We start from the raw sequence: 14,027 nt of genomic DNA, 5'->3' as shown, positions 1-14,027 counted from the left end.
TCCATTTTGACATCCACAAATATGTACCTGAGAAGTAAAAATACATTTAGTCTCTTTGTATTTTAATATAATAATAAAAGGCAAGTAATCTACATATATTGTGGAATATATTTTCTATTGTATTAATAAAACTTAACTAATTTGAAGTTATAGTAAACAAGTATTGATATTACCTGTGGTTGAATAACAGAGGAAGCTCCAATTGAATCTTTGGCCATAATAGTTATATTTAAGTCTTCCATTATTGATTTTATCATGATACTCACATATAAGTTGATCCTGTATTCTCAAAGGTATATTCAGCTGGTAGATTACCCTCAATTGTAACATTAAATGTATCTCCAGGGTCTGTTATATTCATAATCAATATGATGTTCTCTTATTAATAGTCACTTAAAAGTGTTCAGCTGCTTCATGAGAGGAGCAGTGTTGTCATATGAGAGTAAAGAATATAAAACGGTATTTAAATGTTACTAAGTGCTACTTACTAGCAATTTTTAGATTCTCTTCATTTTCTACATTGTTCTTTGAGTGTTTTGTGCTAGTTCTCTGTTACCAGTTTGACTGTAATCAAATATACATTGTATATTTTGTGGTCCTCCACACATTCTCTGCTTCTTTACGTGTGATATTATCTAGTTCATCAAGAAACTGAGGTTTGTGATTGGGAACTGAGAAATTGGCCACACCCCATTCCTTTTGAATAATAAAACAAACTCCATCATCTCAGTAATTTGCCCTGTGAAAAAAATGCTAAATTATTTCTTGTCATTCTATTACAAATCCATTAAATCTGCCAATCTATCCATGTATTTATATATCTATTTATTAATTACATGACTGTCCAAACGTATGTAGTATTCGATCGGAAATATCATCTGGTAATACAGTTCCATTACGATAAACAAAACTCATTAGTATTATCTCCATCAATGTTTACCAAGGAGACCTCTAACAATTGTATTGTTTTAACAATCTTTGTGGAACTAAAACAACAAAAGAAAGTAAAACCGACTCTTATGGTCACATTAACTGCCACATCATTTGAGAATTACTACTTTTACAGTATCATCTGCTATTTTTTGTAAGAAGACTGTGTGTTGTATCGTAAAATACTATTAATAGTCGTGAGATTGAGGAGATGTCAGATCCATTGATTACAACCACAATTCATTGTTCATTTCCAATTTCAACCTATTATAAATTAAATAGAACCTACATTAGAACACTAAATATAGGGTCAATTTGTATATACCTGTACTCTTTCTTTCAATTCACTATCCCTACCATGACCACCCATAGCAATAGCTGAGAAGATGGTTGCTGTTGAGTTTAGTAGTATTGCTAGTGGCTAGAGTGGTTCTAGCCTGCAGTTCAAAGTGTCCTGTGATACGTGTCATTACATATTCTCCTAATCCATTGAATGTATAAGAACGTCCATCCAGTGTTGTAATATGAGGATCTCCAAATTCCATCTGAATTAAAATAAAATAAATACATTTGTTGATTAAATTATGTTTTATTGTAATTATATCTTCAGATTTGGCTTTATTAGGATTATTCAAAAATTTGATGAGTCTTTCACTTTGTATGTTGTACAATTTGTTCTTTGCTTTATTACTATTATTTGATTAAAACTATCTATGTTATATATATGTATATATATATATATATATATATGTTGTGAAAAACTAGTATATTTTCCTTTTCAGTTAATTGAAACTGCAAATATATATTATAGTTAGCTAAAAAACTATAACTAAAATTGAGACAAAATTGTATGCATCCTTTAATATTAAATTGTATCTTATTGTTATTCCAAAATAAATATCTGAAAATAATGGCTGCTTAAAAATATTTGAATTCATATAAACTGATAAAGTAATGCTTATTGCCAATTGGATTAACATACCAAAAACAAAAGGAGATGCATTATAACAGAACAGTCTTGTACAATGACTGTGAACAAAATAAATAAACATACAATAGTGAATGTTGATTAAATGTTTTTACTGTAATATCATCTACAAGTATTATAGTAAGCAGGAATAGACTAGAATAAAAATGTTGTTTGTAGTGCTTATAATTAAAGTTGTAATAATGAAAAGGCTTTGAAAGAACAAGTACCTGGTTTATGGTATAATTATTATATATTTTTATGTGTGTCCATACTTCAAATATGTTATAAAAAACTTTTTTGATTTTTTTTCTATTACTTCAAACTAGATTAGGTATTTAGTAAGCTAAAAGCAATAACTGAAAGCGAGACAAAGTCGCAAACACAAAATACTAAGTTAATACTGGAAAAGCAGCAAATAAATTGTAGCTAATGTTTATTCAAAAATACAGTCGTAATATAATATAAAGATCTGAATAATGGCTGTTTAAACATATTTGAATTCATGTAAACTGACAAAGTAATGCTTATTGCCAATTGGATTAACATACCAAAAACAAAAGAGTATATTATAACAGAACAGTCTTGGACGACGACTGCGATACACATCACAAAGAGAACTATCTACACAGCAAAACTCTCTAAACTTTTCATCAAGTTGAGCATATGAAACTGGAAAAAATAAAGGGATTATATAGAGCTACTCGACTTGCTGAAGGTCCCTCATTGACTCTAAACCCAAATATTCTGTAAAATTAAAAATGAAATGTCTTAATTTAAAAGTACATTAAACCTTATAAGGAAATTAATATAATACCAACAATATTCACAACTTACGTATTATAACAGCAAATTCCACTAATTCCAAATCTGTAGTTAGCATAGCATATGATATTTTGGACCTTCATGGCCTATAAAAAAACCATCTAAAATCAAAGAGTAGGAGGATTTGTAGTTGACAAGGACAAGTTTGTGCAAATGAAAAGCGAGATATGAATAAAGAAAGTGAAGATCCATGAAGTAATACATCATTGTTTTCTTGCTTCTAAACATATCTGACTAGAATCTAAGTGAACGAGATTTTATATGAAATACATATAAATCTAAGCAATTTTAGTTAAGCAAAATGGAGAGGGTATAGCATATAATATGTGATAATCAGTAAAATCCATTAGTCCTTATGCCAAAACTGTACATAAAATTCATTTTCATGCATAATTATGCTTGACTTGCTATAACTTTAACAAAGTAGAACAACAAAAGATTATCTGCATTTTTCTGATTATTACAAGAATAAGAAAAAGGAGAGGAAAAAGCCACATAGTTGATAAAGGAATGAAGGTTATTCAAATATATTTAAACTAATACAATGCACTTGTATTTATCATTTACCTCTTTCATTACTAAAATAATATACAATGTTGGTGAAACTACAATTTCTATTCAAGCAATCCAAAGTACCGCTGATCTCATTTTTTCTTCCAGATAGAGGGTGGTTATCAAAACCAAAACCAGGTACATTGTAACCAATAGTTGATGTGTAATAGAAAGTGTCCCATTTAAGATCTCCACATTTATATGTGTAGATTACATAGTTGATGATACATGATCTGTAATAATTATAGCTTGAAATGTATTTGTCTATGAAAAGGTCATAAAGAAGGAATAAGTGAATAATTGAAAACTACATAGCTTTATTACCTTATTTAGTAGTGTCCATGTGTAATCAGTATAGAAATGTGGATAACGAGTAGCAAAAACTATGTGGATATGCATGAATACTTCTCCATTCAACTACAATCATCCATACTCCATTGAAAGAGACATTGTGTTTCTTTTGTATGTAATGATTGACTTCATCAAGAGTTGGTTGATCATCAATGTTGTCATCATCAAACACCTGATAGCACACTTTACCTTAAATGAAGTAAGTAAATAAATGTATGTAGTCACATGTACCGTGACAAGTTGTTTAACTTACATAGTACCAAAAAAATTATATACTATGTAACAAACAAATTACAACTACTTAGTCATATGATGACAGAAACTACTGATTAGTGTCATAAAATGATAGTATTTCCAGTCACAAATGCACTATGTTTCTTTTACTGTTTACAATGTTCGATAAGGTCAGCAATGATCAGCAATGTTTGTCATCATCAAACACCTGATAGCACACTTTACCTTTAATTGTACAAAATTGTACATTGTGTATAATATAGACAAAATATTCATCTATGTTTACCTGATCTTTTAATGTCATAAAAGTTCCATAGTGGAGCAAAGATATAAGAAGACTGTAAAAGAGGATCAATGGATGGAAGGAGGAAAGGTTGACTGAATAAGAACCTTTTGCTTAAAGAAATAACACCATTATAGTTTACCTAAGATAATAAACACAATCACATATTATATATTCAATTACAATAATTATTATATATCTTACAAACAATGAAGTATGAGTTGTAGCTCCTATTTTAATTCCTCTCTAGGATTGATTTGTCGGGATGAGAACTCTCTTGAAATCAGACATGTTGGACTATTTAGATTAATGTATGGCAGAACACATGTACAAGTATCTGGAGTTGATGATGGAGTTGGTGAGATTGATAGTGAAGGTGACAATGATTGCTCAGACAAAAAAAATGAAGTTGTTTGAAATAGTTCCTCAATGATGTTGGGTGACGGTGAATGCTGTGTTTTAGATGAAGACAACGAAGGAGATGGAGATAGTTCTTCTGTTAGTGAGGTATATTTGCTTCTTCAGATGAAAACAATGAAGGCGATGGGGATAGTTCTAAAGATGATGTTAATATAGGTGAAGTTGATGTTTTTTTCAGATGAAAATAATGAAAGAGATGGGGATATTTCTAAAGATGATGTTAACGAACGTGAAGCAGATGCTTTTTCAGATGAAAATAATGAAAGAGATGGAGACAGTTCTTCAGATGATGTTAATAAAGGTGAAGTTGAGCTTCTGCATATGATAACAATGAAGGTGATGTGGAAGCATCTTCAGACAAAATTAGTGAAGATATAAGTGATGTTTCTGATATGAATTCAGACCCTATATAGAATTCAAATGATCAACACTGCCCATAATCTTGACACAACAAAATAATACTGTCAATAGTATGTCATGATTATAGCAAAACGCAAATTTTAATTTTAGTGCTTCCTACATGAGCCTTGTAGCAGGCTATAACTTCACTTTTGCTCAATGCATATATGCTTAAAATGGCAAAGGTTGCTTGTTTTTTGTGAAACATAATTTTTTTCTACACTTTATAAAAATTTACTTGTCTTTAATATGATCTTATGTCTGAGATTTCGAGTGAAATTTGTGATGCTTTGTTGGTCTCTATAATAATGAACTACCCAATAAAATTTAAGTATTAAAAAAGGTATTGACATCTGATGCCCTTAAAAAATATGTAGTGTCCACAATTTTAAAAATCTTCTATTGATTTGAATGAATTTTTTGAAAATATACATGGTTTCACTTCACATGCTTATAAAAATAAAAATGTTTAATAAAAATTGTTATTTCTATACATTTGACAGTAAATAAATTTAAATAAATTATCTGCATACAAAATCCATACAACATGCATAAATGTAGAATCTTAGGAGTAGTCATGCAAGTGTACTCAGTCACAACTTTGTAATTACTTACCATTTATTCCAGACCCTGAGCCAGATCCTGATCTAAATCCAAAGCCAGATGCTGACTGTAACCTGAGCCAGATCCAGATACTGTGGTGCATACAAAGAGAAAAATGTAGTAATTTAAATTGTACATATTTCAAATTTAAACCATATGTATTTATTTGCATAAAAATAATTGTGACTACTAAATAACATGAATTTTAGTTTGTCCTTACCAAGTACATCAGTTGGAGTAGGTGTAGAAGATGTAGGATAACAACCAATGTTTTATTATATCACTGCAACAGTCTCTAAAAATGTGACAGACTTGATCACAATAACATCCATAATTGTTTACAAGTTGGTGACAATGACGGCACACAACATCCAGAATAGTTGAGATTAAGTGCCAAACATGACCCTATATATAAATTATTGACAACTACATTTCATTTTTAGTGTTTAACTTACCTTGAGTAACAGTTGGTGTAGGTGTAACTATACTACCACTTAGAGATGAAGTAAAAGCAATGAGGCACTTGTTGGGAAAATTGTACTACTAGTTAGAGTGGGGTGGAGGTTCAACACTTGTGTCTACAAATATAGTAATAAATTTAGAACTTAAAGAATGGTAATAGTTACAATATGCTTAAATACAACATTTTAGGAATAGTCATGCTAGAGTACTTCGTAACCACTTAGCAGTTACTTACAATTTATTCCAGACCCTGAGCCAGATCCTGATCTAAACCCAAAGCCAGATCCTGACTGTAATCCTGAGCCAGATCCAGATACTGTTGTGCGTACAAAGAAAAAATTGTAATTTTAAATTGTATATATTTTAAATTTAAACAATATGCCTTTGTTTGCATAAAATATACAGTGACTACTGAATAACACAATTTTTGTTTTGTCCCTACCAAATATATCAGTTGGAGTAGGTGTAGGAGATGTAGGATAACAACTAATGTTAACTATATCACTACAACAGTCTCTAAAAATGTGACAGACTTGATCACAATAACATCCATAATTGTTACAAGTTGGTGACAATGACGGCACACAACATCCAGAATAGTTGAGATTAAGCGCCAAACACGACCCTATACATAAATGTATTGATCTTGACAACTACATTTCATTTTTAGTACCTTGATTAACAATTGGTGTAGGTGTAACTATATCACCACTTAAAGATGAAGCAAAAGCAAATGAGGCACTTGTTGGAAAAATTGTACTACTAGTTAGAGTGGGTGGAGGTTCAACACTTGTGTCTACAAATATAGTAATAAATTTAGAACTTAAAGAATGGTAATAGTGACAATATGCTTAAATACAACATTTTAGGAATAGAGTACTTAGTAACCACTTAGCAGTTACTTACAATTTATTCCAGACCCTGAGCCAGATCCTGATCTAAACCCAAGCCAGATCCTGACTGTAATCCTGAGCCAGATCCAGATACTGTTGTGCGTACAAAGAAAAAAGTAGTAATTTTAAATTGTATATATTTTAAATTTAAACAATATGCCTTTGTTTGCATAAAATAACAGTGACTACTGAATAACACAATTTTTGTTTTGTCCCTACCAAATATATCAGTTGGAGTAGGTGTAGGAGATGTAGGATAACAACTAATGTTAACTATATCACTACAACAGTCTCTAAAAATGTGACAGACTTGATCACAATAACATCCATAATTGTTACAAGTTGGTGACAATGACGACACACAACATCCAGAATAGTTGAGATTAAGCGCCAAACACGACCCTATAAATTAATGTATTGATCTTGACAACTACATTTCATTTTTAGTACCTTGACTAACAGTTGGTGTAGGTGTAACTATATCACCACTTAAAGATGAAGCAAAAGCAGATGAGGCACTTGTTGGGAAAGTTGTACTACTAGTTAGAGTGAGTGGAGGTTCAAACACTTGTGTCTACAAATATTGTAATAAATTTAGAACTTAAGAATGGTAATAGTGGCAACATGCTTGAGTATTCCTAAAATATTGTATTTAAGCATGTTGCCACTTTAATATTTATTTGCATAAAATAATTGTTACTACTGAATAACACAAATTTTTGTTTTGTCCCTACCAGGTACATCAGTTGGAGTAGGTGTAGGAGAAGTAGGATGACAACCAATACTAGCTACATCACTACAACAGTCTCTAAAAAGGTAACAGGCTTGATCACAATAGCATTGATTATTACTACATGTTGGTGACAAGGACCATACACAACATCCAGAATAGTTGAGGTTAAGCACCAAACATGACCCTATATAAATAACGTATTTGACAACTACATTTCATTTTTACTGTTTAACTTACCTTGAGTGACAGTTGGTGTAGGTGTAACTATAACACCACTTAGAGATGAAGCGAAAGCAGATGAGACACTTGTTGTGAAAGTTGTACTACTAGTTAGAGTGGGTGGAGGTTCAACACTTGTGTCTAGAAATATGTCAATAAATTTAGAACTTAAAAATGGTAACAGTGACAATATGCTTAAATATAATATTTTAGGAATACTTATGCTAGAGTACTTAGTAAAAACTTTGAAGTTGCTTACCATTTATTCTAGACCCTGAGCCAAATCCTGACTGTAATCCTGAGCCAGATCCAGATACTGTGGTGCACATATAAATGAAAAAAGTAGTAATTTTACACATTTCAAAATTTAATTGATATTATATTTATTTGCATAAAATAATTGTTACTACTGAATAACACAAATATTTGTTTTGTCCCTACCAAGTACATCAGTTGGAGTAGGTGTAGGAGAAGTAGGATGACAACCAATGTTAACTATATCACTGCAACAGTCTCTAAAAATGTACAGACTTGATCACAATAACATCCATAATTGTGACAAGTTGGTGACAATGACGGCGCACAACATCCAGAATAGTTGAGATTAAGTGCTAAACATGACCCTATAAATTAATGTATTGATCTTGACAAACTACATTTCATTTTTAGTGTTTAACTTACCTTGACTAACAGTTGGTGTAGGTGTAAACTATATCACCACTTAAAGATGAAGTAAAAGCAGATGAGGCACTTGTTGGGAAAGTTGTACTACTAGCTAGAATGGGTGGAGGTTCAACACTTGTGTCTAGAAATATAGTAATAAATTTAGAACTTAAAGAATGGTAATAGTGGCAATATACTTAAATACAATATTTTAGGAATACTCACGCTACAGTACTTAGTAATAAACTTTGAAGTTGCTACCATTTATTCCAGACCCCTGAGCCAAATCCCGACTGTAATCCTGAGCCAGATCCAGATACTGTGGTGCATACAAAAAAAAAAGTAATTTAAATTGTACATATTTTAAATTTAAACCATATATATTTATTTGCATAAAATAATTGTTACTACTAAACAACACAAATTTTTGTTTTGTCCTACCAGGTACATCAGTTGGAGTAGGTGTAGGAGAAGTAGGATGACAACCAATACTAGCTATATCACTACAACAGTCTCTAAAAATGTAACAGGCTTTATCACAATAGCATTGATTATTTCTACAAGTTGGTGACAAGGACCATACACAACATCCAGAATAGTTGAGGTTAAGTGCCAAACATGACCCTATAAATTAATGTATTGACAACTACATTTCATTTTTACTGTTAAATTACCTTGACTAACAGTTGGTGTAGGTGTAACTATACCACCACTTAGAGATGAAGCAAAAGCAGATGAGGCACTTGTTGTGAAAGTTGTACTACTAGTTAGAGTGGGTGGAGGTTCAACACTTGTGTCTAGAAATATAGTAATAAATTTAGAACTTAAAGAATGGTAATAGTGGCAATATACTTAAATACAATATTTTAGGAATACTCACGCTACAGTACTTAGTAATAACTTTGAAGTTGCTTACCATTTATTCCAGACCCTGAGCCAAATCCCGACTGTAATCCTGAGCCAGATCCAGATACTGTGGTGCATACAAAGAAAAAAAGTAAGTAATTTAAATTGTACATATTTTAAATTTAAACCATATATATATTTATTTGCATAAAATAATTGTTACTACTAAACAACACAAATTTTTGTTTTGTCCCTACCAGGTACATCAGTTGGAGTAGGTGTAGGAGAAGTAGGATGACAACCAATACTAGCTATATCACTACAACAGTCTCTAAAAATGTAACAGGCTTTATCACAATAGCATTGATTATTTCTACAAGTTGGTGACAAGGACCATACACAACATCCAGAATAGTTGAGGTTAAGTGCCAAACATGACCCTATAAATTAATGTATTGACAACTACATTTCATTTTACTGTTTAATTACCTTGACTAACAGTTGGTGTAGGTGTAACTATACCACCACCACTTAGAGATGAAGCAAAAGCAGATGAGGCACTTGTTGTGAAAGTTGTACTACTAGTTAGAGTGGGTGGAGGTTCAACACTTGTGTCTAGAAATATATAATAAATTTAGAACTTAAAGAATTTGTAATGGCAGCTTAAATACAACATTTTAGGAATAGTCATGGTAGTATAATTAGTAACAACTTTGCAGTTGCTAACCATTTATGTCAGACCTGAGCCAAATCCTGACTGTAATCCTGAGCCAGATCCAGATACTGTGGCACATATAAATGAAAAAAGTAGTAATTTTACACATTTCAAATTTAATTGATATTATATTTATTTGCATAAAAGAACTGTGATTATTGAATAACATAATTTTGATTTGCCTTATCAAGTGTTTCAGTAATGATTATTTTGTCAAATCTTTTGCTTTAAATGATAACATAAAATTATTTTGTGGTACCATTATCTTTTACTGCAGTATTTAAAAAGCATCACCTGTAACACACACAGTGGTACCATCATAAGGAATATGCATAGATGGTTGTGTTATAATACACTGTAGTATATTTAAAATTTCATAATCTTTTCTAAGTGGAATGTATGGCTGTGTATTAAAACTGCTACTAAAAAGAAGTCAATAATTTGTTCTAAAAATAGATAACAGTATCAACACCAAAATGCAACTGACATTGGCCATGGTACTTATTAGAGAATTATCTTACAGGGCAAGCATGCCAGATCTATTATTCTTATCTCTAGCAAGTGTATCTTTGTATTTTTATTTCAGATCAATTAGAATGGACAAAGGATTAATAAAACATAATTATAGGTGTTATAAGTCTACCTTACATGTATGTCAACATGGAAGGAATAATTTATTATAATAATTTAATTGAATAATTTATATATCTGAGGCTCACTTTGTGCTTAACTACACAAAAATGCTATTAATTGATTATGATCATTGTATTATCATTACTTTGTATGTTTTTTGTATTTATAGTTTCTTGTTGCCAGTGTGAAAAATGTTACATTTATTTGAAAACAAAATTGTCAGTAGAAAATTGATGTGAAAGAATGTTTCATAGTAGAAGAAATACAACTACATGAGGTTGGTAAGAATGTTATGAGAATGCACATAATTATGATCATCAGTGGAAAACTTGTCTACTTCATTTAACTATGATGTTTCCTCTTGGAACACTCAAGTGAGGCAAGGTGGTGCTATAATCATTTTGTGTAGCACATCTTTATGTATGTATGTAATAACGACGAATTACAATTGTTTTCATCATTTAATATAATAATTATTGTTCTATATGACTTTCGAGTACAAATGAAATTAGACCAAATACACTTAACTGTTGATGCATATAGCAACCTTTAAATTTATTAACCCTTTCTTCCAGCTGACTGACAATACTTAAAGCTTCTCGCTAGCTAGCTCTTGTATATTTCTAATGTTCTATAGCTAATAACCTTCTAAATCTGCTGCTAATTAAGCAATCTTTGTAGCTCAAGTCAGTGTTTCATTTTTTAAGTCAGTACTTTCTCAGACAAGATAGAATGATTTTTTCTATTACAGTCTTCTTAAAGCATTGATTATAAAGCTAAAATGACAAGTAAATACTCTGAGCTTTACACTTTGTGTATAATTATATGCAATCATGTGATTAATGACCTAATCAATTCCAAAATTCTACAGGAAGTACATTTGCCCTAAAAATAACTTGCAATCATTTATTTGTGAGAGGTATAGACTATGAGAGACTATAATAATGTTTGTTTATCTGGCCACTATGAAACCCAGAATTTAATGCAAGATTAAGCAATGTTCACAGCAGAAGTACATGTCTTATTCTTACTAGTTAAACAAACATAACATTTCACTATATTGGCATAGGAAGATTTATTTGCTTCTGACTCTTCTATAGGGCCAGAGTAAAAGGCAAGAGAGAGACTTATCACATCATGAGCTTTGACTTATAATGACTCAGCAGAATTTATGAAGTGCGATGAATTCATTGTATTCATTGACCTTACTAGCAAAAACTGTTAGTGGTCACTATGGCATACATACTCCTACATAGTACTATAATTAAGGTTAATTGCATAAGTTTAAAAAAGGATGTACTTCTTAAAAAAGATACCACATAAAATGTAGAACTATTCCATACAAAAGCCCTTACATGATTTAATTTTGTATAATTCATCATTAGTCTAGACAACCAACATGAAAATGAAAATGAATATTTGTGTATTATCCATTATTAAATCCTATTACTGGGCTGGAAGTGGACAGTGTATATTATAGAGATACATGGAACACATATAATTCGTAACAGATCAGGAGTGATGATATAAAAATTTAATCAACTTTTATATAGAAGGTAATGGTGTGTATGGATAGTTTAAGTATAGTTCAAGATAAATTTTTTCAGACTTGTCTGTATAAATGTTCTGGTCGTGAGACTCATAATTGTGTGGTCAATTTGCAGTACCTTGAATGTATTAATTAAGAGTCAAGGGACAAACTATTTCAGGAATCTAGGATCAACATTCCTACGATGTAGCTATACAGAATTACTAGCCAACACAACTCATGTTTGACATAGCTAACTGCATTGCCAGTCACATCATTGTCTTGTTTCAGAGGCTATATTACCCCTATTATTACAATTAATGGTTTAAGAAATTTGTAAAATTACTATATAAGTCTATGTGTGCATGACCGTCAATTTAGACATAGTAAATAAAATGACAAATATATAATTGTAACATTTTCATAATTTTGCAATATTTAGAGGAACTTACTGTTAATGTGTAAAAGACAGTTAGGTGTTGTGTCTTTTAAATTAAGGGACAAATCACTATAATGTAGTGCGTATTTCAAACCATTATCGGCTAGTTTTTGCTTAATCTGAGATGGAGTCAGTAATGGTTGTTCCTGTAAGTATAGTGCTATTGCACCACTAACTAAAGGAGTAGCCATTGATGTTCCAGATAGAGTTCTTGTACATGTACATTCACTACAGCTGTAATCTGCTCCTATGACATCAGAACCAGGAGCAAATATATTAACACAAGAACCACCATTTGTGTAGTAGTAAACACCATCTCCTCGAGCAGAGCCTGCAACAGTAATGACTCCTGGTGCACTTGCAGGACTATAATTACAGGCATTTCCTCTATTATTACCAGCAGCTGCAACAATTGGAATTCCCATATTAACAATATTGCTCGACACAACATTAACTGAACTAGTATATGAGCCACCCAATGACATGGAGATTATATAGCTGGACGACGTGGGTTTTTACTGGTGATATTTGATGCAGCAGAATTTAGTCCATCTATAACAACACTCCAAGGTGCTGAACCACTACATCCTAATACACGAACACTATAACAGTTGGCCTTTTTGGCAACACCATAATGTTTTCCACAAGCAAGACTTGCTACATGAGTTCCATGTCTATTGCAATCTCTACCCCTTAAATTTGTTCCATAGTAGTTGTCAACTGGGTCATATCCAGTATATATGGCTCTATGACTGTCAAATTCACAGTGATCATAGTTAATACCTATTTAATTTCAGACATCAACATTCAAAGTAATATGATACTACAGCAATACCTGTGTCAAGAATGTAGATATCAACATCTTCTCCATCTCCTCCAGGTTCAAATATACCATCTAATACTGGACTGACTTGATCAATACGATCCAGTGCCATGAAAGTGAAGCCTCTGCAAATGTCTCTTCTTCAACAAACTCAACATTGTCAAGATCTTTTATCTGCAAAACATAATACAGACATATAGATTATTTATTATGGACACAATCTTTTATAAGGCTAACCTTATGTGCTTCATCTACTGATAGCTTTGTCACAATTATTTTTGCAAATGAACTCTCCATTTTATGAATTTTCATAGCTCAATGTCTCATTTTGAATTTTTTCAGCAATCACTTCAAATCTTTCATGATTAGTATCTGGTGTTAGTACCACCATATACTGACCTGTTGTTTTTATTCCAGGAGCAGCACGAATAACTCGACGTGTCTGTACCACTGCTGAAAAGAATAGAACCAATATGAGAAACTTGATTACGTCTTGTATGAAACTGCAT

General features: G+C 31.4%; 1 protein-coding gene across 1 annotated transcript; it reads right to left on the bottom strand.

Moving 5' to 3' along the window:
• Nucleotides 1–5,579: 5,579 nt before the first annotated feature.
• LOC121366184 (alkaline serine exoprotease A-like) lies at nucleotides 5,580–13,630 on the bottom strand. Its single transcript, XM_041490732.1, has 9 exons — nucleotides 13,531–13,630; nucleotides 13,305–13,478; nucleotides 12,919–13,149; nucleotides 9,870–9,995; nucleotides 9,209–9,331; nucleotides 8,563–8,676; nucleotides 7,890–8,012; nucleotides 6,700–6,822; nucleotides 5,580–5,656 (listed from the first exon to the last, which is right to left on the bottom strand). Exons 1-9 carry the CDS (start codon nucleotides 13,628–13,630, stop codon nucleotides 5,580–5,582), a joined length of 1,191 nt encoding a protein of 396 aa, XP_041346666.1.
• Between the last annotated feature and the right edge of the window lie 397 nt (nucleotides 13,631–14,027).

The sequence above is a fragment of the Gigantopelta aegis genome, unplaced genomic scaffold, assembly GCF_016097555.1.
Source record: "Gigantopelta aegis isolate Gae_Host unplaced genomic scaffold, Gae_host_genome ctg4954_pilon_pilon, whole genome shotgun sequence".
NCBI classification, from domain to species: domain Eukaryota; kingdom Metazoa; phylum Mollusca; class Gastropoda; order Neomphalida; family Peltospiridae; genus Gigantopelta; species Gigantopelta aegis.
The sequence above is the reverse complement of the archived record's forward strand: the minus strand, read 5'-3'. Positions and strand labels throughout refer to the sequence as shown.